We start from the raw sequence: 22,406 nt of genomic DNA, 5'->3' as shown, positions 1-22,406 counted from the left end.
TGCCTTCTGGGTAACTTTACAAATGTGAATGTAAAGAACAATTTCAATATCAAATTGACAGAAATAGCCCTCGCCACTGCGAGGAAGTCAGATTCCCCTCTCAACTACAAGATGTGTCTCTGAAATTAATAAGTGCATTCCTATGGAAAAGATTACTTATGCTTTAAGATAATAAATTCATATATTTTGTGAAAATATGGCAACCCTTCCTGGACTATATGAAAACACTTCCATTGGGGTTGGTAGATATGGGCTTGTAGATTGATGAAATAGATGTAGATATTGTCTCTCAGTAATGTATTGTTTTGTGTAGGTTTATTTTGTCTTGGAGAGGGGTGGGGAGGGTAGAGTTGTCTTGGTTTTGGTATTTATTTTGCTGTATTGTTCTGTTGAGAATTCAAAAACAATTTCTACAATTAGATGTGCCAGAAATAGACTTCACATATTATCCATTGATATTAATATTGTTTTTTTTGCACCCATCTATACCATCATAATTGTCACGCCCTGACCTTAGAGAGCCTTTTTATGTCTCTATTTGGTTTGGTCAGGGTGTGATTTGGGGTGGGCATTTCTATGTTTTGGCCGGGTATGGTTCTCAATCAGGGACAGCTGTCTATCGTTGTCTCTGATTGGGAATCATACTTAGGTAGTCCTTTTTCCCTCCTTTCGTTGTGAGTAGTTAAAACTTCTTCTTAATAGGGGGAGCTGAGTTCACTTGGAGAATAAATCGTGCCCAAATTAAACGGCCTCGTACTCTGTTCTAGATCATACAATATGCATATTATTATTACTATTGGATAGAAAACACYCTGAAGTTTCTAAAACTGTTTGAATTATATCTGTGAGTAAAACAGAACTCATTTGGCAGCAAACTTCCAAACAGGAAGTGAAAATTCTGAAARTGGGGCTCTGTGTCAGGSCMTGCCTATTCAAYTGSCTTATATTTATGGATCTGTATGCACTTCATACGCCTTCCATTAGATGTCAACAGGCAGTAGAATGTTGAATGGGGTGTCTAGCTTGATGTGAGACCGAATGAGAGCTTTTGGAGTGACAGGTCCGCCCTATTGGCAGTATTCAACTGCGCACCAGGGAACCCCACATTGTCTTCTGAAATGCGTTAGGTATACACGACGAAATGCTCCGGCTCGGACGTTATTGGATACATATGAGAAAAACATCATAAAGATGGATTTTCAACCGAGTTTGACCAGTTTATTCGACGTTTWTTGTGAATTATGGAATTTTTTGTTCCATGCGCCAAGAGTTCTTGGACATGTGCGCTCCACATGGCTAGCCAAAGTTGCTAATTCGACAGAAGAAATGGACATTCTAAAACAAAACAACGATTTATTGTGGAACTAGGACTCCTTGCACTACATTCTGATGGAAGATCATCAAAGGTAAGAGAATATTTATGATGTTATTTCGTATTTTTGTGGTATATGTTGGCTCCAACAAGGCGGAGAATTGGTGGGCGCTGTCTCACAATATTGCATGCTGTACTTTGTACTAAAGTTATTTTTTWAAATCTAACACAGCGGTTGCATTAAGAACCAGTGTATCTTTCATTTGCTGTACAACATGTATTTTTTAGTAAAGTTTATGATGAGTTTTTTGGTTAGATTACGTGACTGTCCAAAATTTCTCCGGACAATTTGGTCCATTATGGCGACGTATTCACAATGTAAAATCAGGATTTGTAGCTATAAATATGCACATTTTCGAACAAAACATAAATGTATTGTATAACATGATGTTATAAGACTGTCATCTGATGAAGTTGTTCAAAGGTTAGTGATTAATTGTATCTTTATTTGTGGGTTTTGTGAAAGCTACCTTTGCGGTGGAAACATGGCGTTGTGTGTTTGGCTATTGTGGTGAGCTAATATAAATATATATTGTGTTTTTGCTGTAAAACACTTTAAAAAATCTGAAATATTGGCTGGATTCACAAGATGTTTATCTTTCATTTGCTGTATTGGACTTGTGATTTCAGGAAATTATATTATATGATATCCCTGTGGCGCTAGGCTAGGCTATGCTAGTCAGCTTTTTTGATGAGGATGATCCCGGATCCGGGATGGGGGGTCCGTAGAGGTTACTTTGTTTGTGGCACTAATGCCCTGTAAGCTTCACGGTTGTTTCTTTCGTTTGGTGTTTTGTTGGCGACATTTTAAATAAAAGGAAAATGTACGCTGACCACGCTGCACTTTGGTACACTTCATTCGACGGCCGTGACAATAATACATTTAATGAGAGATACACAGCCAGATATGTGGATGTTTGGCCTCCCGAGTAAATCATTGAATCAGGGATACACAGCCAGATATGTGGATGTTTGGCCTCCCAAGTGGTGCAGCGGTCAAAGGCACAGCATCGCAGTGCTTGAGGTGTCACTACAGACCCAGGTTTTATCGCGGGCTGTGTCGCAGCCATCCGTGACCGGGAGACTCATGAGGTGGCGTACAATTGGCCCTGTGTCGTCCGGTTTAGGGGAGGATTTGGCCAGCCAGGATGTCCTTGTCCCATCGCTCTCTAGCGACTCCTGTGGCGGGCCGGGAGCATTAACACTGACACGGTCGCCAGTTGTATGGTGTTTCCTCCGACACATTGGTGCGGCTGGCTTCCGGGTTAAGTGAGCAGTGTGTCAAGAAGCAGTGTGACTTGGCAGGGTTGTGTTTTGGAGGATTCATGGCTCTCGACCTTTGCCTCTCCCGAGTCCGTATGGGAGTTGCAGAGATGGGACAAGACTGTAACTACCAATTGGATATCACGAAATTGGGGGTAAAAAGTAAAAAATAAAATAGTAAGATATGTGGATGTTCTCGAGTCTCGTCATTCCACTCCACTTCTACCATGTAAAGTTCTTCATGACACTTTCACACGCTATAATAAGCCACACACACATGGAGCTGTGGTGATAAAGCTCCTCGAGACAAAACCTCAACACCATCAAGACGACCAAATGTTGTTTCCCTCCTTCTAATTGCCAGCTCTGATGGTTGGCCTCCTTGTTAAGCCGTTTAGCTGCTGTGTGTGTGTGTTCTGCTCTCAAATCAGCAGGCAGACATGTTTTCTCTCTCTGCAGTTTGCACCGTTGGGGTCCTCTACTCTACAGTCCTGCCCTGCCTCTCTCGCTCTTCCTTTCCCTCTCTCTCTTCCTCTTTCCCTCTCTCTCTTCCTCTTTCCATCTCTCTCTTCTTCTCCCTGTCTCTCCCTGTTTATCTCTCTCTCCCTACGATCAGATCAGGAGGCTGACAGAATATATCAGCCAGGTCGGGTATAGAGAGTAGGAACGGTGTAGGAATGTCCCTATGGGGTTTCTGGGCTTCGGACCAATCCTGTCACAGAGAATCCCGATCTTAAACCCAGAGCCGAAACTGAGACAAACTCAGACAGCAACCGACCCTGCTTCTCCTTCTGGCTGCTCCTAATTCCACTAATACTGTTTATAACTAATGCCGGTGCTGACCGGTATGAAGAACAACTGGCACCTTTAATGTTCTACTGCTTAAGTTCTATTACCTCACATCTTATAGATACGGTATCACATTTAAAATTGAAACTCCAGTACAGTAAAATGACCAAAAGTACAATTACTGTGCTCTACAGAGACTTTATTAAACTAGTATTCTAGTTTGTGGCGTTGGCTATGTGGCGTTGGCTATGGGACATTATAATTCTCATGATGAGTGTGTTGAGCATGTACCCAACCTAAAGGGTATAGTTCCCCAGCCTGCCTAGAAGCCTGTCCAGTGATCTAAAGTATGTTTCTAAAGAATGTACCACTGGTGGCCACAGAGAGGAAGAGGGCACCAAAACAGTTGTAAACATGGTAGTATATATTTTTGTGTATGTATAGGCATTATATACAGTACTTTTGTATATATCGTGTAAGAATCTGCCCGCAGCTTCCAAACTGATATTAAGCCACATCTGTTTTGTCCGTTAGGAGCTGCAGCGCAGCACGTCAGGCCACATCAGCACTTACATTCGCCGCTCTGAATCAATATTCCCCTCATAGCTACCGCCTTGTTCCATTGGAGGGGGTTCAGGAATGGACTGACACTCATTGAAAAGAAAAACAGTTTTATTTTACTGTAATCCAGGGGAAGGCCAAGCAAAGGAACGATAGCTCGTTCTCTTTCCAGTCCAACTACAATAGAAAACAGATGAATTACAGTTAGCAGTAGTTTCACAGAGTTGTAAAGACTAAAACACAGAGAGGGAGTGAGCCGGAAGATCAGTCAAATCCCCTGTACTAAAGGTCACTTAGGAAACACATACATCTATTGGGTTTTCTTTCATGATAAGTCTTACGCTTAAACTATATGACAACATTCAATATTATTTAATTTTGTTTAAAACAATTACAGAAAAAACGTTATGTTCCTTCCCTGTTTGTATAATTAGATTACAAGCTAATCAATGTATTTGACTTTGTTAAATCCACATTACCATGATTCGATTTTGTTGCAACATAAATTGTTGTCAACCTATTATGACAAATCTGATTAAATTACACACTATTTAAAGTACATTTAAAATGTTGCAATACAATGTAAAGAAAGAGATACAATAAAATACATTGAAAAATAATTAAGCATTATTTTACCATTTATAATTGACATGGGTAAAGTAGTCCATATTGAACTCAATAGTAAATGTACATAAACCCTGTACACAATTTTTTTTTGACAACTACTGTTCACTGAAATTCACATATTATGGATATGTGTAATATGTGAGTTAGAGAGATATGTAGAGGGTAATTTATGATGAGGGGACATGTCTTAAACCTGTAATAAATCCTCACGTCACACACTATTAATACCTTGCCCAGAGCCAACCACTGAATTTATAGACATCCTGAGAGTTATAAATGAAATACTCACAGGAGGGGAAATTGCTCCAAATTGTTATGCTATTGAACCAATCATTTCTAGGCTAAAATCAACATGCAACAATTTCAAAGATTTTACTGAGTTACAGGTCATATAGGGAAATCAGTCAATTTCAATAAATGTATGGATTTCACATGACTGGGAATACAGATATGCATCTGTTGGTCACAGATACCTTTAAAAGAAAAGTAGTGGCGTGGATCAGAAAACCAGTCAGTATCTGGTGTGACCAACATTTTCCTCATGCAGCGTGACACATCTCCTTCGCATAGAGTTGGTCAGGCTGTTGATTTTGGCCTGTTGAATGTTCTCCGACTCCTCTTCAATGGCTGTGCTGGATATTGGCGGAACCTGGAACACGCTGTCGTACACGTCGATCCACAGCATCCCAAACCTGCTCAACTGGTGACATGTCTGGTGAGAATGCAGGCCATGGAAGAACTGGGACATTTTCAGGAATTGTGTACAGATCCTTGCGACATGGGGCCGTGCATTATTATGCTGAAACATGAGGTGATGGCGGCGGATGAATGGTACGACAATGGGCCTCAGGATCTCGTCATGGTATCTCTGTGCATTCAAATTGCCATCGATAAAATGCAATTGTGTTCATTGTCCGTAGCTTATGCCTGTTCATACCATAACCCCACCGCCACCATGGGGCACTCTGTTCACAACGTTGACACCAGCAAACCGCTCACACTACACCATCTGCTATCTGCCTGGTACAGTTGAAACAGGTGTTCATCCGTGAAGAGCACACTTCTCCAGCGTGCCAGTGACCATCGACGGCGAGCATTTGTCCACTGAAGTTAGTTATGACGCCGAACTGCTTTCAGGTCAAGACCTTGGTGAGCGCTATGAGCACACAGATGAGCTTCCCTGAGACAGTTTCCGACAGTTTGTGCAGAAATTATTCAGTTGTGCAAACCCACATTTTCATCAGCTGTCCAGGTGGCTGGTTTCAGACCATCCCTCAGGTGAAGAAACCAGAGGTTCTGGGCTGGCGTCGTTACACGTTGTGAGGCCGGTTGGACGTACTACCAAATTCTCTAAAATGACATTGGAGTTGGCTTATGGTAACAGCTCTGGTGGACATTCCTGCAATCAGCATGCGAATTACATGCTCCCAAAACTTGAGACAACTATGGCAATGTGTTGTGACAACACTGCACATTTTAGAGTTTTCTTTTAATGTCCCCGGCACAAGGTGCACCTGTGTAATGATCATGCTATCAGGTGGATGTATTATCTTGGCTAAGGAGAAATGCTCACTTACAGGGATGTAAACAAATTTGTGCACAAAACTTGAGAGAATATTTTTGTGTATATGGAAAACATCTGTGATCTTCACATTTTTGTTCAGTATAACATCAGCCCATTCTCTTATGGAATACGCCAGGTGCTACCGTCCACTAGGGGCAATGTCAGCGCCTATTAACGTCTAAACTCAGCAAAAAAAGAAATGTCCTCTCACTGTCAACTGCGTTTATTTTCAGCAAACTTAACATGTGCAAATATTTGTATGAACATAACAAGATTCAACAACTGAGACATAAACTGAACAAGTTCCACAGACATGTTACGAACAGAAATGGAATAATGTGTCCCTGAACAAAGGGGGTCAAAATCAAAAGTAACAGTCAGTATCTGGTGTGGCCACCAGCTGCATTAAGTACTGCAGTGCATCTCCGTCCTCATGGACTGCACCAGATTTGCCAGGTCTTGCTGTGAGATGTTACCTCACTCTTCCACCAAGGCACCTGCAAGTTCCCGGACATTTCTGGGGGGAATGGCCCTAGCCCTCACCCTCCGATCCAACAGGTCCCAGACGTGCTCAATGGGATTGAGATCCGGGCTCTTTGCTGGCCATGACAGAACACTGACATTCCTGTCTTGCAGGAAATCCCACACAGAACGAGCAGTATGGCTGTTGGCATTGTCATGCTGGAGGGTCATGTCGGATGAGCCCGCAGGAAGGGTACCACATGAGGGAGAGGATGTCTTCCCTGTAACGCACAGTGTTGAGATTTTCTGCAATGACAACAAGCTCAGTCTGATGATGCTGTGAAACACCGCCCCAGACCATGACGGACCCTCCACCTCCAAATCGATCCCGTTTCAGAGTAGAGACTTCGTTGTAACGCTCATTCCTTCGACGATAAACGCGAATCCGACCATCACCCTTGGTGAGACAAAACCGCGACTCGTAGAGAGAGCACTTTTTGCAAGTCCTGTCTGGTCTAGCGACGGTTGGTTTTGTGACCTAGGCGACGTTGTTGCTGGTAATGTCTGGTGAGGACCTGCCTTACAACAGGCCTACAAGCCCTCAGTCCAGCCTCTCTCAGCCTATTGCGACAGTCTGAGCACTGATGGAGGGATTGTGCGTTCCTGGTGTAACTCAGGCAGTTGTTGTTGCCTCCTGTACCTGTCCCGCAGGTTGATGTTCAGATGTACCGATCCTGTGCAAGGTTGTTACACGTGGTCTGCCACTGCGAGGAGATCAGCTGTCCATCCTGCCTCCCTGTAGCGCTGTCTTAGGCGTCTCACAATGCGACATTGCAATTTATTGCCCTGACCACATCTGCAGTCCTCATTTTATTTTATTTTTTTATTTCACCTTTATTTAACCAGGTAGGCTAGTTGAGAACAAGTCTCATTTGCAACTGCGACCTGGCCAAGATAAAGCATAGCAGTGTGAACAGACAAACAAGAGTTACACATGGAGTAAACAATAAACAAGTCAATAACATGGTAGAAAAAAAAAGAGAATTCATATACAATGTGTCAAAAGGCATGAGGTAGGCAATAAATCGAATAATTACAATTTAGCAGATTAACACTGGAGTGATAAATCATCAGATGATCATGTGCAAGAAGAGATACTGGTGTGCAAAAAAGAGCAGAAAAGTAAATAAAATAAAGCAGTATGGGGGTGAGGTAGGTAAATTGGGTGGGTAGTTTACAGATGGACTATGTACAGCTGCAGCGATCGTTAGCTGCTCGGATAGCAGATTTAAAGTTGTTGAGGGAGATAAAAATCTCCAACTTCAGAGATTTTTGCAATTCGTTCCAGTCGCAGGCAGCAGAGAACTGGAAGGAAAGGCGTCCAAATGAGGTTTGCTTTGGGATGATCAGTGAGATACACCTGCTGGAGCGCGTGTTGCAGGTGGTGTAGCCATCGTGACCAGTGAACTGAGATAAGGCGGCACTTTACCTAGCATAGCCTTGTAGATGACCTGGAGCCAGTGGGTCTGACGACGAACATGTAGCGAGGGCCAGCCGACTAGGGCATACAGGCGCAGTGGTGGGTCGTATAAGGTGCTTTAGTAACAAAACGAATGGCACTGTGATAACTGCATCCAGTTTGCTGAGTAGAGTATTGGAAGCTATTTTGTAGATGACATCGCCGAAGTCGAAGGATCGTAGGATAGTCAGTTTTACTAGGGTAAGTTTGCGGCTGAGTAAGGAGGCTTTGTTGCGGAATTAGAAAGCCGATTCTTGCTTTGATTTTGGATTGGAGATGTTTGATATGAGTCTGAAGGAGAGTTTGCAGTCTAGCCAGACACCTAGGTACTTTAGATGTCCACATATTCTAGGCGAACCGTCCAGGGTGGTGATGTAGTCGGGCTGCGGGTGCAGCAGCGAGCGTTGAAAAGCATGCATTTGGTTTTACTAGCGTTAAGAGCAGTTGGAGGCCACGAAGGAGTGTTGTTATGGCATTGAAGCTCGTTTGGAGGTTAGATAGTACAGTGTCCAAGGAAGGCCGGAAGTATATAGAATGGTGTTCGTCTTGCGTAGAGGTGGATCAGGAATCCGCCGCAGCAAGAGCAACATCATTGATGTATACAGAGAAAAGAGTGCCCGGAGAATTGAACCCTGTGTACCCCCATAGAGACTGCCAGAGGACCGGACAACATGCCTCCGATTTGACACACTGAACTCTGTCTGCAAAGTAGTTTGGTGAACCAGGCAAGGCAGTCATTAGGAAAAACCGAGGCTACTGAGTCTGCCATAAGAATATGGTGATTGACAGAGTCGAAAAGCCTTGGCCAGGTCGATGAAGACGCTGCACAGTAATGTTCTTTTATCGATGGCGGTATGATGATCGTTTAGTACCTTGAGCGTGGCTGAGGTGCACCCATGACCGGCTCGGAAACCGGATTGCACAGCGGGAGAGGTACGGTGGGATTCGAGATGGTCAGTGATCTGTTTGTTGACTTGGCTTTCGAAGACCTTAGATAGGCAGGCATGGATGGATATAGGTCTGAACAGTTTGGGTCCAGGGTGTCTCCCCCTTTGAAAGAGGTGGATGACCGCGGCAGCTTTCCAATCCTTGGGATCTCAGATGATACGAAGGAAGGTGAACAGGCTGTGTGATAGGGGGTGCGACAATGGCGGCGGACAGTTTCAGAAAATAGGGGGTCCAGATTGTCAAGCCCAGCTGATTTGTATTGGGTCCAGGTTTTCCAGCTCTTTCAGAACATCTCTATCTGATTTGGGAAAGGAGAAGCTGGGGAGGCTTGGGCGAGTAGCAGCGAGGGGACGGGGCTGTGGCCAAGGTTGGAGTCGCCAGGAGAAGCATGGCCAGCATTGAGAAATGCTTGTTGAAGTCTTCGATTATCACGGATTTATCGGTGGTGACCGTGTTACCTAGCCTCAGTGCGAGGGCAAGCTGGGAGGAGGTGCTCTTGTTCCATGGACTTACAGTATCCAGAACTTTTGAAGTTAGAGCTACAGGATGCAAATTTCTGCTTGAAAAGCTGGCCTTTTGCTTTCCTGACTGACTGCGTGTATTGGTTCCTGACTTCCTGAACAGTGCATATCGCGGGGCTCTTCGATGCTATTGCAGTTCGCCACAGGATGTTTTTGTGCTGGTCGAGGGCAGTCAGGTCTGGAGTGAACCAGGGGCTATATCTGTTCTTGGTCTGCATTTTTTGAACGGAGCATGCTTGTCTAATATGGTGAGGAAGTTAACATTTAAGAATGACCAGGCATCCTCAACTGACGGAATGAGAGTCAATATCCTTCCAGGGAACCCGGGCCAGGTCGATTAGAAAGGCCTGCTCGCAGAAGTGTTTTAGGGAGCGTTGACAGTTGATGGGGGTGCGCTTTGACCGCGGACCAGTGGTGGATACATGGCATGAGCAGTGATCACTGAGATCTTGATTGAAGACAGCCAGGTATATATGTGAGGGCAGATTGCTCAGATTAATGTCTATTAGGGTGCCCATGTTTACGGATTTATGGGTACCTGGCGGTTCCTTATGATTTGTGTGAGAAATTGAGGGCATCAAGCTTGGATTGTAGGACTGCCGGGTGTTAAGCATATTCCCAGTTTTAGTACCTAACAGAACAAACTCTGAAGCTAGATGGGGGATCAATTCACAATTGGTGTCCAGGGCACGCTGGGAGCGAGGGGGGTCGGTAGCAGGCGGCAACAGTGAGAGACTTATTTCTGGAGAGATTAATTTTTAAAATTAGAAGTTCGAACTGTTTGGGCATTAGACCTGAAAGTATGACAGAACTTTGCAGGCTATCTCTGCAGTAGATGCAACTCCTCCCCTTTTGCATTCTATCTTGACGGGAAAGTGTTATAGTTGGGTATGGAAATCTCAGAATTTTTTGGTGGCCTTCCTAAGCCAGATTCGGACACGGCAAGGACACAGGGTTGGCAGGGTGTGCTAAACGGTGAAGTAAGGCAAAACTTAGGGAGGAGGCTTCTGATGTTGACATGCATGAGGCCAAGGGCTTTTCGATCACAGAAGTCAACAACATGAGGGTGACTGGGACAGTGCAGGGGCCTGGGTTTACCTCCACATCACCCCGAGGAACAGAGGAGTAGTAGGATGAGGGTGCGGCTAAAGGCTATCAAAACTTGGTCGCCTAGAGCGTGGGACAAAGAATAAAAAGGAAGCAGATTTTATGGGCGTGTGTTAGACATAGATTCTGGCATAATGTGCAGACAGGGGTATGGTGGGGCGTGGGTACAGCGGAGGCAAGCCCAGGCACTGGGTGATTGATAGAGAGGTTGAATCTCTGGACATGCTGGTCTCAATGGGTGAGTCACCGCATGTGTGGGTGGACGAGGGGTGTATCAGAGGTACGGAGAGTGAAACTACGGGGGTCCATTGCAAACCAAACAATGATAGCTAGCCTGAACAACAGTATGCAAGGCATATTGATATTTGAGGGAGACCATACAATAAGGCATAAAGGTGATTGCAGGTCTTGATTGGGAGAGCTAGCTAAAACAACAGTGTGAGATAACAGCAGCTAGTCAGTTAACACAGCAGCAGCAGGTTAAAAATGGCGACGGCTAGGCAGAGAGGGTCGGATTAACTACACACAGATCCTGAGTTAAAGCACAGAGCCGACAGATAAAACACAAATTAAACGGAAATGAGTACCGTGAATAATGGACAGTCAAGCAAGCATCAGCTATGTAGCCAAGTGATCATAGTGTCCAGGCGGGCAGCCGTAGATGGAGTAGTGAGGCCTCCACTAAGCTAGCCCGCGGCGTAAGATTGTTCGATAGACCTGTTCAGATAGCACCGATATGCTCAAGACAGCTAACGATTAGCGGGCCGCAGTTAGCATATGGCGTTCAGGGGTTACGTCGCGATGAGGGGCCAGTTGAATAACTCCCTCGGGCAGATAACGTCGGTTTATCCCAGTCGTGAAGGCCCGGTAGGGCTCCGCATCGGCAGTGTAAAACGGGTCCGGATAGGTAATTGTAGCCCAGGATGGCTGATGAACTCTTCAGCTGGCTAGCTCCGGGATAAATTGGTGTTTGCTCCGGAATTGATGTTAGCCAATAGTCACTCGGATAGCAGCTAGTTAGCTGCAAGATCCAGGTGTAAATGTCCAGAGATTGCGGTAAAAATCCGGGATATGGAGAGAAAATAGGTCTGGTATGCTCTGGTCTGAGTCGCGTTGTACAAAACTGGCAATAGTTTTCAGAGCTAAAGGATAGCTGATATAGCGCTAGCTGTGGTTAGCTGAACTACTCACGTTAGCTGTGAGCTGGCTAACTTCTGGCTAGATGAATAACTCCCCGGGCAGATAACGTCGGTTCCCAGTCGTGAAGGCCCGGCGGCGGCTCCGCATCGGCAGTTTTAAAACGGGTCCGGATAGGTGATGTAGTAGCCCAGGAGTGGCTGATGGAACTCTTCAGCTGGCTAGCTCCGGATTAATTGGTGTTTGCTCCGGAATTTGATGTTAGCCAATAGTCACTCGGGATAGCAGCTAGTTAGCTGCAAGATCCAGGTGGTAAATGTCCAGAGCTTGCGGTAAAAATCCGGGATATGGAGAGAAAATAGGTCTGGTATGCTCAATGGTTCGAGTCGCGTTGTACAAACTGGCAATAGTTTTCAGAGCTAAAGGATAGCTGATAAGCGCTAGCTGTGGTTAGCTGAACTACTCACGTTAGCTTGTGAGCTGGCTAACTACTGGCTAGCTTCTGTTGTAGATTTCGGATACGAGGTGAATAATACCTTTGAGGAGAAAAAAAGCAGATCCGCACCACATTTGGTGAGGTAGGTTGCAGGAGAGTGTTTTGAAGTTGAGTTTTTAAGAAGAAAAAATATATATATAAAAAGAAATGCGAAGAAAAATATATAAAAAATATATACACGGGACAGGACGAGGACAAAGGACATCTGACTGCTACGCCATCTTGGATTCAATGCCTCCTTGCAGCATGGCTAAGGCACGTTAACGAAGATGAGCAGGGACCCTGGGCATCTTTCTTTTGGTGTTTTTCAGAGTTAGTAGAAAGGCCTCTTTCGTGTCCTAAGTTTTCCTAACTGTGACCTTAATTGTCTACCGTCTGTAAGCTGTTAGTGCCTTAACGACCGTTCCACAGGTGCATGTTCATTAATTGTTTATGGTTCATTGAACAAGCATGGGAAACAGTGTTTAAACTCTTTACAATGAAGATCTGTGAAGTTATTTGTGTTTTTACGAATTATCTTTTAAAGACAGGGTCCTGAAAAAGGGACCTTTCTTTTCTTGCTGAGATTAGTATGTTTTAAGCCACAGACTCCGGCTCCGAGGGTCCTGTTCAATCCCAGTACTAGGCACTCGTTTTTTTGTTTTAARCCTTTCCCAAACCTTAACCATTCAGAATTAATACCTAAACTTAAGTTTTAGTGTCACTTTTACAGAGTTTGACTGGCAGCTAAGATACAGCACTACATAGCGTAATTAAAATGTCAAGCCATGGCGTAATTCTGTGAGAGCTAAGATATGGCACCCCATAGAGTAATTAAAACGTCAAGCCATGGCGTAATTCTGTGACAGCTATGATATGGCACCACATGGCGTAATATAAACATTAAGCCGTGGTGTAATTCTGTTGCTGCAGTAAGGCCATGGTTTGGTGTTTTATTTGGAGATTGGGTTGTGTAATATTGTATTGACGAATGCTGACTCTGAAACAGTGATTCTGTCTTTCTCTTCTCCCCCTCTACCGCTCTCTCTCTCCCTCCACCCTGCAGCTATCCTGGGCTGGGTTCTCGGGGTGTGTGACGTCACAGCAGGCAGCGGTAGGGGCAGTCCTGTCACTGTGGATCAGTGTGTCAGGGGCCTCAGCAAGCAGRACATGTTACACCACGCTACACCACGACAACAAAGCCTCACTAACTCATGGTTTCCCAATCTTGCTTATCCTGGGAACCCAAGTGGGTGCATAAAGGGCTAGACTCAAAGGCCCATGCAGCACTACTGATCAATAATCAACTAAGCTTTAAGAGTAATCAGATCTGTTAGTTATAGCCAGAACAAGGAAACACTGCTCTAATTTTTTACTTGAGTTTATCTGAAACATTATGACTTAAGAATATGAAAAGTAATATATTATTATAATTTTAGTGTATTTATAAATACATAATCCGTTTTTATTTAATTGTAATCAGCCATTCAGTCTGAGAATGGAGCTTGTGTGTTTTGCTAGGGCTAATCTTTGGAGAGGGAACGCTGCACGACTGCTAAGGCTAATGCTTGGAGAGGGAATGCTGCTGGACTCCTGGGGCTAATGCTTGGAGAAGGAGATGCTGCTGGACTCTGGGCTAATGCTTGGTGAGGGAATGCTGCTGGACTCCTGGGCTAATGCTTGGAGAGGGAATGCTCTGGACTCCTGGGGCTAATGCTTGGAGAGGGAATGCTGCTGGACTCCTGGGGCTAATGCTTGGTAGGGAATGCTGCTGGACTCCTGGGGCTAATGCTTGGAGAGGGAATGCTGCTGGACTGCTAGGGCTAATGCTTGGAGAAGGAATGCTGCAGGACTGCTAGGGCTAATGCTTGGAGAAGGAATGCTGCAGGACTCCTGGGCTAATGCTTGGTGAGGGAATGCTGCTGGACTCTTGGGGCTAATGCTTGGAGAGGGAATGCTGCTGGACTGCTAGGGCTAATGCTTGGAGAAGGAATGTGCAGGACTGCTAGGGCTAATGCTTGGAGAAGGAATGCTGCAGGACTGCTAGGGCTAATGCTTGGAGAGGGAATGCTGCTGGACTCCTGGGCTAATGCTTGGAGAAGGAATGCTGCAGGACTGCTAGGGATAATGCTTGAAGAAGGAATGCTGCAGGACTGCAGGCTAATGCTTGGAGAAGGAATGCTGCAGGACTGCTAGGGCTAATGCTTTGAGAGGAATGCTGCAGGACTGCTAGGGCTAATGCTTGGAGAGGGAATGCTGCTGGACCCCTGGGGCTAATGCTTGGAGAGGAATGCTGCTGGACCCCTGGGCTAATGCTGGAGAAGGAATGCTGCAGGACTGCTAGGGCTAATGCTTGGAGAAGGAATGCTGCAGGACTGCTAGGGCTAATGCTTGGAGAGGGAATGCTGCTGGACTCCTGGGGCTAATGCTTGGAGAAGGAATGCTGCAGGACTCTGGGGCTAATGCTTGGAGAGGGAATGCTGCTGGACTCTGGGCTAATGCTTGGAGAAGGAATGCTGTCTGTGGACTCCTGGGCTAATGCTTGGGAGGAATGCTTCTGGACTGCTAGGGCTAATGCTTGGAGAGGAATGCTGCTGGACTCCTAGGGCTAATGCTTGGAGAAGGAATGCTGCAGGACTGCTAGGGCTAATGCTTGAGAAGGAATGCTGCAGGACTGCTAGGGCTAATGCTTGGAGAAGGAATGCTGCAGGACTGCTAGGGCTAATGCTTGGAGAAGGATGCTGCAGGACTGCTAGGGCTAATGTTGGAGAAGGAATGCTGCAGGACTGCTAGGGCTAATGCTTGGAGAAGATGCTGCAGGACTGCTAGGGCTAATGCTTGGAAGGAATGCTGCTGGACTCCTGGGCCTAATGCTTGGAGAAGGAATGCTGCAGGACTCCTGGGGCTAATGCTTGGAGAGGGAATGCTGCTGGACTCCTGGGCTAATGCTTGGAGAAGGAATGCTGCTGGACTCCTGGGGCTAATGCTTGAGGGAATGCTGCTCGACTGCTAGGGCTAATGCTTGGAGAAGGAATGCTGCAGGACTGCTAGGGCTAATGCTTGGAGAAGGAATGCTGCTGGGACTCCTGGGGCTAATGCTTGGAGAAGGAATGCTGCAGGACTGCTAGGGCTAATGCTTGGAGAAGGAATGCCTGAGAACTGCTATGGCTAATGCTTGGAGAGGAATGCTGCAGGACTGCTAGGGCTAATGCTTGGAGAGGAATGCTGCTGGACTCCTAGGGCTAATGCTTAGGAAGAGGGAATGCTGCTGGACTGCTAGGGCTAATGCTTGGAGAGGGAATGCTGCTGGACTGCTAGGGCTAATGCTTGAGAAGGAATGCTGCTGGACTGCTAGGGCTAATGCTTGGAGAAGGATGCTGCAGGACTGCTAGGGCTAATGCTTGGAGAAGGAATGCTGCAGGACTGCTAGGCTAATGCTTGGAGAAGGAATGCTGCAGGACTGCTAGGGCAATGCTTGAGAGGAATGCTCTGGACTCCTGGGCTAATGCTTGAGAAGGATGTGCAGGACTCCTGGGGCTAATGCTTGGCGAGGGAATGCTGCTGGACTCCTGGGGCTAATGCTTGGAGAAGGAATGCTGCTGGACTCCTGGGGCTAATGCTTGGAGAAGGGGATGCTGCTGGACTGCTAGGGCTAATGCTTGGAGAAGGAATGCGCAGGACTGCTAGGGCTATGCTTGGAGAAGGAATCTGCTGGACTCCTGGGGCTAATGCTTGGAGAAGGAATGCTCCAGGACTGCTAGGGCTAATGCTTGGAGAAGGAATGCTGCTGGACTCCTGGGCTAATGCTTGGAGAAGGGAATGCTGCTAGGACTGCTAGGGCTAATTGCTTGGGAAGAGGAATGCTGCTGAACTTCCTAGGGGCTAATGCTTGGAGAAGGAATGCTGCTGGACTCCTGGGCAATGCTTGGAGAAGGAATGCTGTAGTACTGCTAGGGCTAATGCTTGGAGAAGGAATGCTGCTGGCTCCTGGGCTAATGCTTGGAGAGGGAATGCTGCTGGACTGCTGCTTTCTACTTCTGATAATCTGTTGGGAAAATGACCTCTTGTGAACTTGACTGTCTCTTCACCAATCGATTTAGCTCTGTAGGACCCTGCAGAAAACGAGAGCCCCCGCTCCAGCCAGTCTCCGTTCAGTAGAGCGAGTGAGAGAGTAAGACAGAGAGAGCGCAGACTCCTCCTCATTCTCCGGTGTCAAAGTTGACATCAGCCCCGGAGCCGAGTTGAACGCGAGCCTCTTGTCTGAACCAAAGAGCGAACTCACATCATTCAGTGGCGCATGCTTTACGGAGATATGTACCTCGCGCTGTCTTGCCCTCTGAACTGCCTGCCGTCATGGATTGCAAACCGCGCGCGAAACCAATACTACTTTTTATTTTACTGTTCATCTTGTCGTTTATTCGCTCAGCACTTCTGACCATCCACCCGTCCAATGAAGGTAAGAGTGAGTGAGAGAGTGTCTGACATAAAAAGAGAAAGAGTAAAGATCCATGTTAGAGAGGGGAGATAGGTTATGTGTTCGCTCCCAGAGAGAGAGAGCGTTAGGCTGCAGCGGCTCGTGTTGCAGTCTGGACCCCAGACATTTAAGGTTGTTCTAACAGCACTGATGCTGTGGATGGACGGGACAGCCAGGACATGTCATGTTAGACCATGTCCAAAAATTGTCATGGCGGAGTTTTTGCACATTTTTAAATGATCGTGTAATTATTTTAACCCACTCTGTGTTTTGATCCAAKATGGATGTAATGCAATAGARGGATTGATGCACGGACTCCGTGTGGCGTTTTAAACTCTCATTAAGAGCTTTGGCCCGCTGGTAAATCGATGGAAACTGGTATTGGATGGGGGATCACGATAATCAGCTTTAGGCATTTAACACTGGGGTGTCCGTGCATCTATAGGTTGGAATTAACGATTGGTATTCCATCATTATTCTCTAAATAGTGATAATAATACATTTTTAAACGTGGATGCGGAAGTGTTCATTTTGATGTTTGGTATTATAACTCACAGATGCCCATGTAGGCTATTGTCCCAAGACAACAATACCGAGTAGAAGCAGGCAGTTCAAGCGCTGTAGTGCACACTAAAGAACCAGAGGCAGGCAGTGGACCTCCGCTCCTCTTAACCCAAGCGGATCACACATTAGCCTAAATAGATGTGTATTTAGAAAATGCAGCCTATTCATATGAATTAGTATTCATTCACACGGATAGTTTATTGGGTTATATAAATATGCCCCACTTTGTGGAGACGTGCTCGAAGGAACACGCACACTCTCCTGATTGATATCCCATAGCGCGCTGTACGCAAGGACTCATCCACTCGATATTTCCATTGCTTAACTAACCCATTGGCTACTTTTCCTTGAATAGGCCGATCTCGACGGGTTGTTTATTATCGCGCCGCGGACGCACGCACTCTCGATGGGTTGTTTATTATCGCGCCGCACATACGCATGCACACACATGGTCCAGTTATGAAATGATTGGCCTATAGTTTAAAATGGCAAAGCTCCTCTGTAATTGTACTTTGAGAAATTCCTGTAGCCTACTTGGACCGTCAATAGTGAGACAAAGCCAAATACTAATCAAGGGTGAGCTCAGTAAAATGAAGATATTTATTGTCATGCTATTATTGACTTGTTTTTACATGGAAATAGGCTTCGCATTAGTTATAGGCATTATAGTTCAAATTTGAGAACATGTTATAGAATATATTTTCCCTGATGAATTGTAACATAATTGAACTGTAAACATATAGGCCTATAAACACTTTAAGTGAATAAATAGCCTAGGACCTTGAAGGCACACAACCGAAAACGTGCGAGCGACTAGACAGCATTTCCCCATAGGCCTATTCTTTGTTGCAACAGAGTGGACATATCGTCTACAGCACGAAGCCTATACCATAGGCGACCACAGTATCACTTTTGTGTTTTTCTTGTAGGAAAGGACAACGCTTGAATATTAAAAAATGGCCTGAGAATATGGTATCAAAATGAACAACGAATAATGCTCAAAGATCAGACAGATTAGGCCTATGCCAGCGCGAGAGGTCAAAGTTAAGGCCACATAACACAACTTTGTCTTTGGGCAATAAAAATGCCTAGATTTCAATCCACATCATAGCTCTTTAAGATGATCAATGTATTGTAACGGGAAGGAATTACTATTGCTACAAACCAGTCATTCCTCCATGCATGTAAACTGCTGGGTAGAGGCGCGTATCGCCTTGTCTCATCTTTAGACCTATATTGTAGTCTAACTCATAGGCTATATAAACGGTTAATAAACCAAGCTCGGAGATTATGAAGTGACTTTTGTTTTTCGATTTGATGTAGGCCTAATTATATTTATGGGTCTCTGGGCAGCATGTTGGGATTGGCCGGACACAATTTATGTGTTTTGTTTTTAGAAACGTCTGACATTTTGAGGGGATTATTTCATCTTTGATATTTTCGATTCTTCAGCACATGCTTTTTGGCTGCTTTTACTGTTTTACACTTTTATTCACCTCACTACTTCCAGTAGCACACACAGCTCGATTTCGGCAGGCCAGACGTCGACATACACAGTATAGTCAAGTCAAATATAGGCCTAGTCGTTCTATTTTTGTTAGCCTAATTATTGTTTAGGGCTATGTAGGCTATGCACTTATTTATTGGTTTTGAAGTTATTATTATCTCCTGTGGTGGTAGAATAATCTAATAACAATAGGCTATATATCCGTTGCTAATTGCCTATTATTTTCGTAGTCTGTAGGTTATTGTTTATAAAAGTCTGCTTTCGTGCAATGTATGGCCATCCGAAACACCCGGTCTGTCTACCAGAGAGTGTCAGTATCGAGCCGTTCTCACCGTGAAGCCTCACGCGCTCTAGCCTATCTGTAATAATAGAAGTATCAAAAATACTTCTATCAGAAACAGAAAATGCACACTCTGCGGAGGAAGAGGGAAGAGAGGAATCGTCTCCCTGTTTGATGCTGTTTTTGTGCTCGAGGCACSGTGTCATCGGGGCCCGGTTAAGTCAGAACCCCCTCCCTTCCTTTACAGGCTACACTGCATAAGTCCCTTTCATAAAGAAAACTTTTAGCACAAAGCCACATTTTCTCCGTGAATTTTAAAATTCAGAGTACATGGAGCATGGATATCTGGTTTATTTACTTTTATGAGTGCAGAACAAAAAATGGGGCCTTGGCTATATACAAGTTGATCTTATTTGATATGCCTATATAGCTTTTTTCCGCAAAATGTAGGTTAAGTTTATAGGCTATGCATCAACAATTGACCCTACGTCGTCCGGGTTAGGGTTTGGCCGGTGTAGGCCGTCATTGTAAATAAGAATTTGTTCTTAACTGACTTGCCTAGTTAAATAAAATAACGTCCTATTGGAAATATTCACTGCATTTTGTTGCTAAATATCATATCTACCATTTCAGAGCATACAAAGTCGTGAATCGACAATAGTAATAGTCCAACCACTGTTCAATCCGTAACGCCCTACTTTGGGGCTTAGCAGAACCACGACTCGCATGGCTCATTGGGCTGCATTATATAAAACCCATACCCTAAAATAATAGACTGTGATATAGGATAGCTTTAGGACAACCTGACCGTGCGCGTGTGTGTGTGTTTTGTGAATGTTCAGAATAAACTGTGAAGCAGGTGATATAGTCCTGTTGTAAGGCGGGGGAAAATATGGACGTTTTAGAAATGTAAAACTTAACTATTACATGACAACTAAGATTATGTCACCTTTTATGCTTCCTCTCAAGATTTAGAGGTTCATTAGGTTAATTATACTAACGATAATTACACAATAATATCAGGCTATTCATCATTATCATTAATTATAGGCCTAATGATCATGATGATGACAATACTCTTAATAATTAGCCAACATATATTGTTTGTTTTTATTGCAAACTTCTAGCTACTCTTGTGTTTATTTGATGAACGAATAAATCTTTCAACAACTTCGGCAAGGTACAGTTTCAACATCACGCGCATGCTTCGCCCTACGCATGATCAGCATTTTAATGTTAAAATAGATTTTAGGGATCTGATGTTTCCCCACCAGGCCTTCAACTTTATAAATGTTAATTAATTWATTTACTTATACCTATATCTTTTTTTATTGTTTTCTTTTGGATGAACTTATGCCTATTGCAACACTAGACAAGTTTAGAAAAGTTGTTCTCAGTACTTCCATGCTATATTTTTCCCCACATCATTATACCACCCATTATTATTGTTTTATCTGATGCTGTTTCATCAGGTCCTCGTGAGATCTTCAAAACCCATTGCACTTAAAACCAATTTGAACTGACATAAGAAAAATATATTGCTTTTGCAGATAAATATATTGTTAAAGTTTTAGCAGGATATTGTGCTATTTTAAAAGCCATATGAATGCTAGCTGGGAGTGTGCTAGGGCAGAGTCCTACTGCGAGGTCAGACTATTCGGTCATGGACCAAAACTTGGTGACGCAATTTTTTCTACCTTCCACATAAGGTAATTGTAGTTTTCTTTAAAATAACAAAAATAAAATCAACCAAAATAAAGAACAACGAATTGTGAAATACCCCTTCACTTGGACCTGCCTATATAGACTCATAATTCAAATTGAATTATTGGCTGTTCAGAGAAAACAATGCTGTGAAAATGGTGCGACCTATATACTGAATTGTATCACCATGTCCATATATTCATGTTTTCAATAGGCTATGACTTTGATCAAATGTGTATAGGACCACATGCTATTGGTTAAGGCTAGTAGCAGGACAATGGATAAACTCCCTACCGTAATACTGTATGTCCCTGTAATCCACAACACAGAGTTATAGCGATGACTCTTATTTAATATCTCATCTCTTATCTGGGCAGACTACCTGCTATACACACTCATATTTACAGAAGCAAATACATGTTTCTGCCATTTAGCAGTGCTTGTCTAAAGCCATAGTCATGGGCGAACTTTGATGAGCTACGACACTGTGTCTCGTATTGCAATTCGTCTACCCCAGGAGTAGAAAGTAATACGGCCACTTTTAGGATTGTTCATTTTAGGGGGGATAATTTGGCCAGAATGTATGTGATATTGTAGGCCTATTGGCTTGATTTGAAGAGGGATTCTTGCACCAACGGATCAGTGTATTTTCTCAGTGTAAGTTAACTTTGAGCAGTGAGTGCGCAGCATAAAATGAAAGAAAGGCTTGGTAGGCCTAAATTTAGCCTATGTGTGCGGGAGCGCGTGCGTGTGTGAATAGGCGGCAGTGGTGAGTCTGGCTGCGTGACGCGCGGTAGTTTCTCTCCCTGCCAGGGCGCCGGGAGGCGGTGGTATTTTTAGCCGGTGGCAGGGAGGCCTTGCCCGGAGAGGCCGGGGCAGTAGCCCCGCTGGGAGGAGCAGAGGTTTGTGAGCGATGGTACCTTTCAGGGGGTCTGGAAATGTGCTTACACATGCTCCCGCTTTAAAAATAGTGCTCCATCTCTTTCTCTCTCTCTCTCTCTGTGTGTGTGTGTGATATACCTATCTGCTGGATGGGAGGCCTGTAGGTTAGTGGTGCGCGGATCAGCTGTTTGTTCATCCGCATCTGCCTGCAATTGCTAATAACCCATCCGCATCCGCCCGACTATATGTGATAAATTGAAAATCTGAGGTCCGCACCCAACCCTTACCCGCTAATATAGAAAATACGCTATAGGCTACAGTCAATGACGGCATAACGATTCTTTTTTGACCGGGGTGCAGGATTTTTTTTGCCTGATTTCGATATGTTTCTGCTTATAATTTCCGACATTTTGGTAGGCTATTTGTTAGTCAACTTGTCTGTAATTAGATACATGTATCTTCTATTTTGTCGTATGTTGCCCTAGAAGACTAAATACACCTTTGCTCAACAGAATAATGGAATAGGTCGATAGAATGGATGTTTCATTCTAGTTGACATCGGTAAAGTTTTTTCTTTCATCTTTCGCAGAGCAAATACGTTTAGTTAGGGACTGAGGGAAAAATACAATAACGCAAAAAAGTAAAGATTK

General features: G+C 44.5%; 1 protein-coding gene across 1 annotated transcript in view; it reads left to right on the top strand.

Moving 5' to 3' along the window:
* The first annotated feature begins 16,542 nt into the window (after nucleotides 1-16,542).
* Nucleotides 16,543-22,406, top strand: part of epha3 (eph receptor A3) — a 980,965-nt gene continuing 975,101 nt past the window's right edge. Inside the window, exon 1 of the mRNA XM_070448470.1 lies at nucleotides 16,543-16,801. Coding sequence (XP_070304571.1) covers nucleotides 16,699-16,801 — 103 coding nt within the window. The 5' untranslated portion in view covers nucleotides 16,543-16,698. The remainder of the gene's footprint in view (nucleotides 16,802-22,406) is intronic.

This window comes from Salvelinus sp. IW2-2015, linkage group LG2 (genome assembly GCF_002910315.2).
Source record: "Salvelinus sp. IW2-2015 linkage group LG2, ASM291031v2, whole genome shotgun sequence".
NCBI lineage: Eukaryota > Metazoa > Chordata > Actinopteri > Salmoniformes > Salmonidae > Salvelinus > Salvelinus sp. IW2-2015.
Note: the sequence above shows the minus strand (reverse complement) of the source record. Positions and strands in the feature narration are given on the sequence as shown.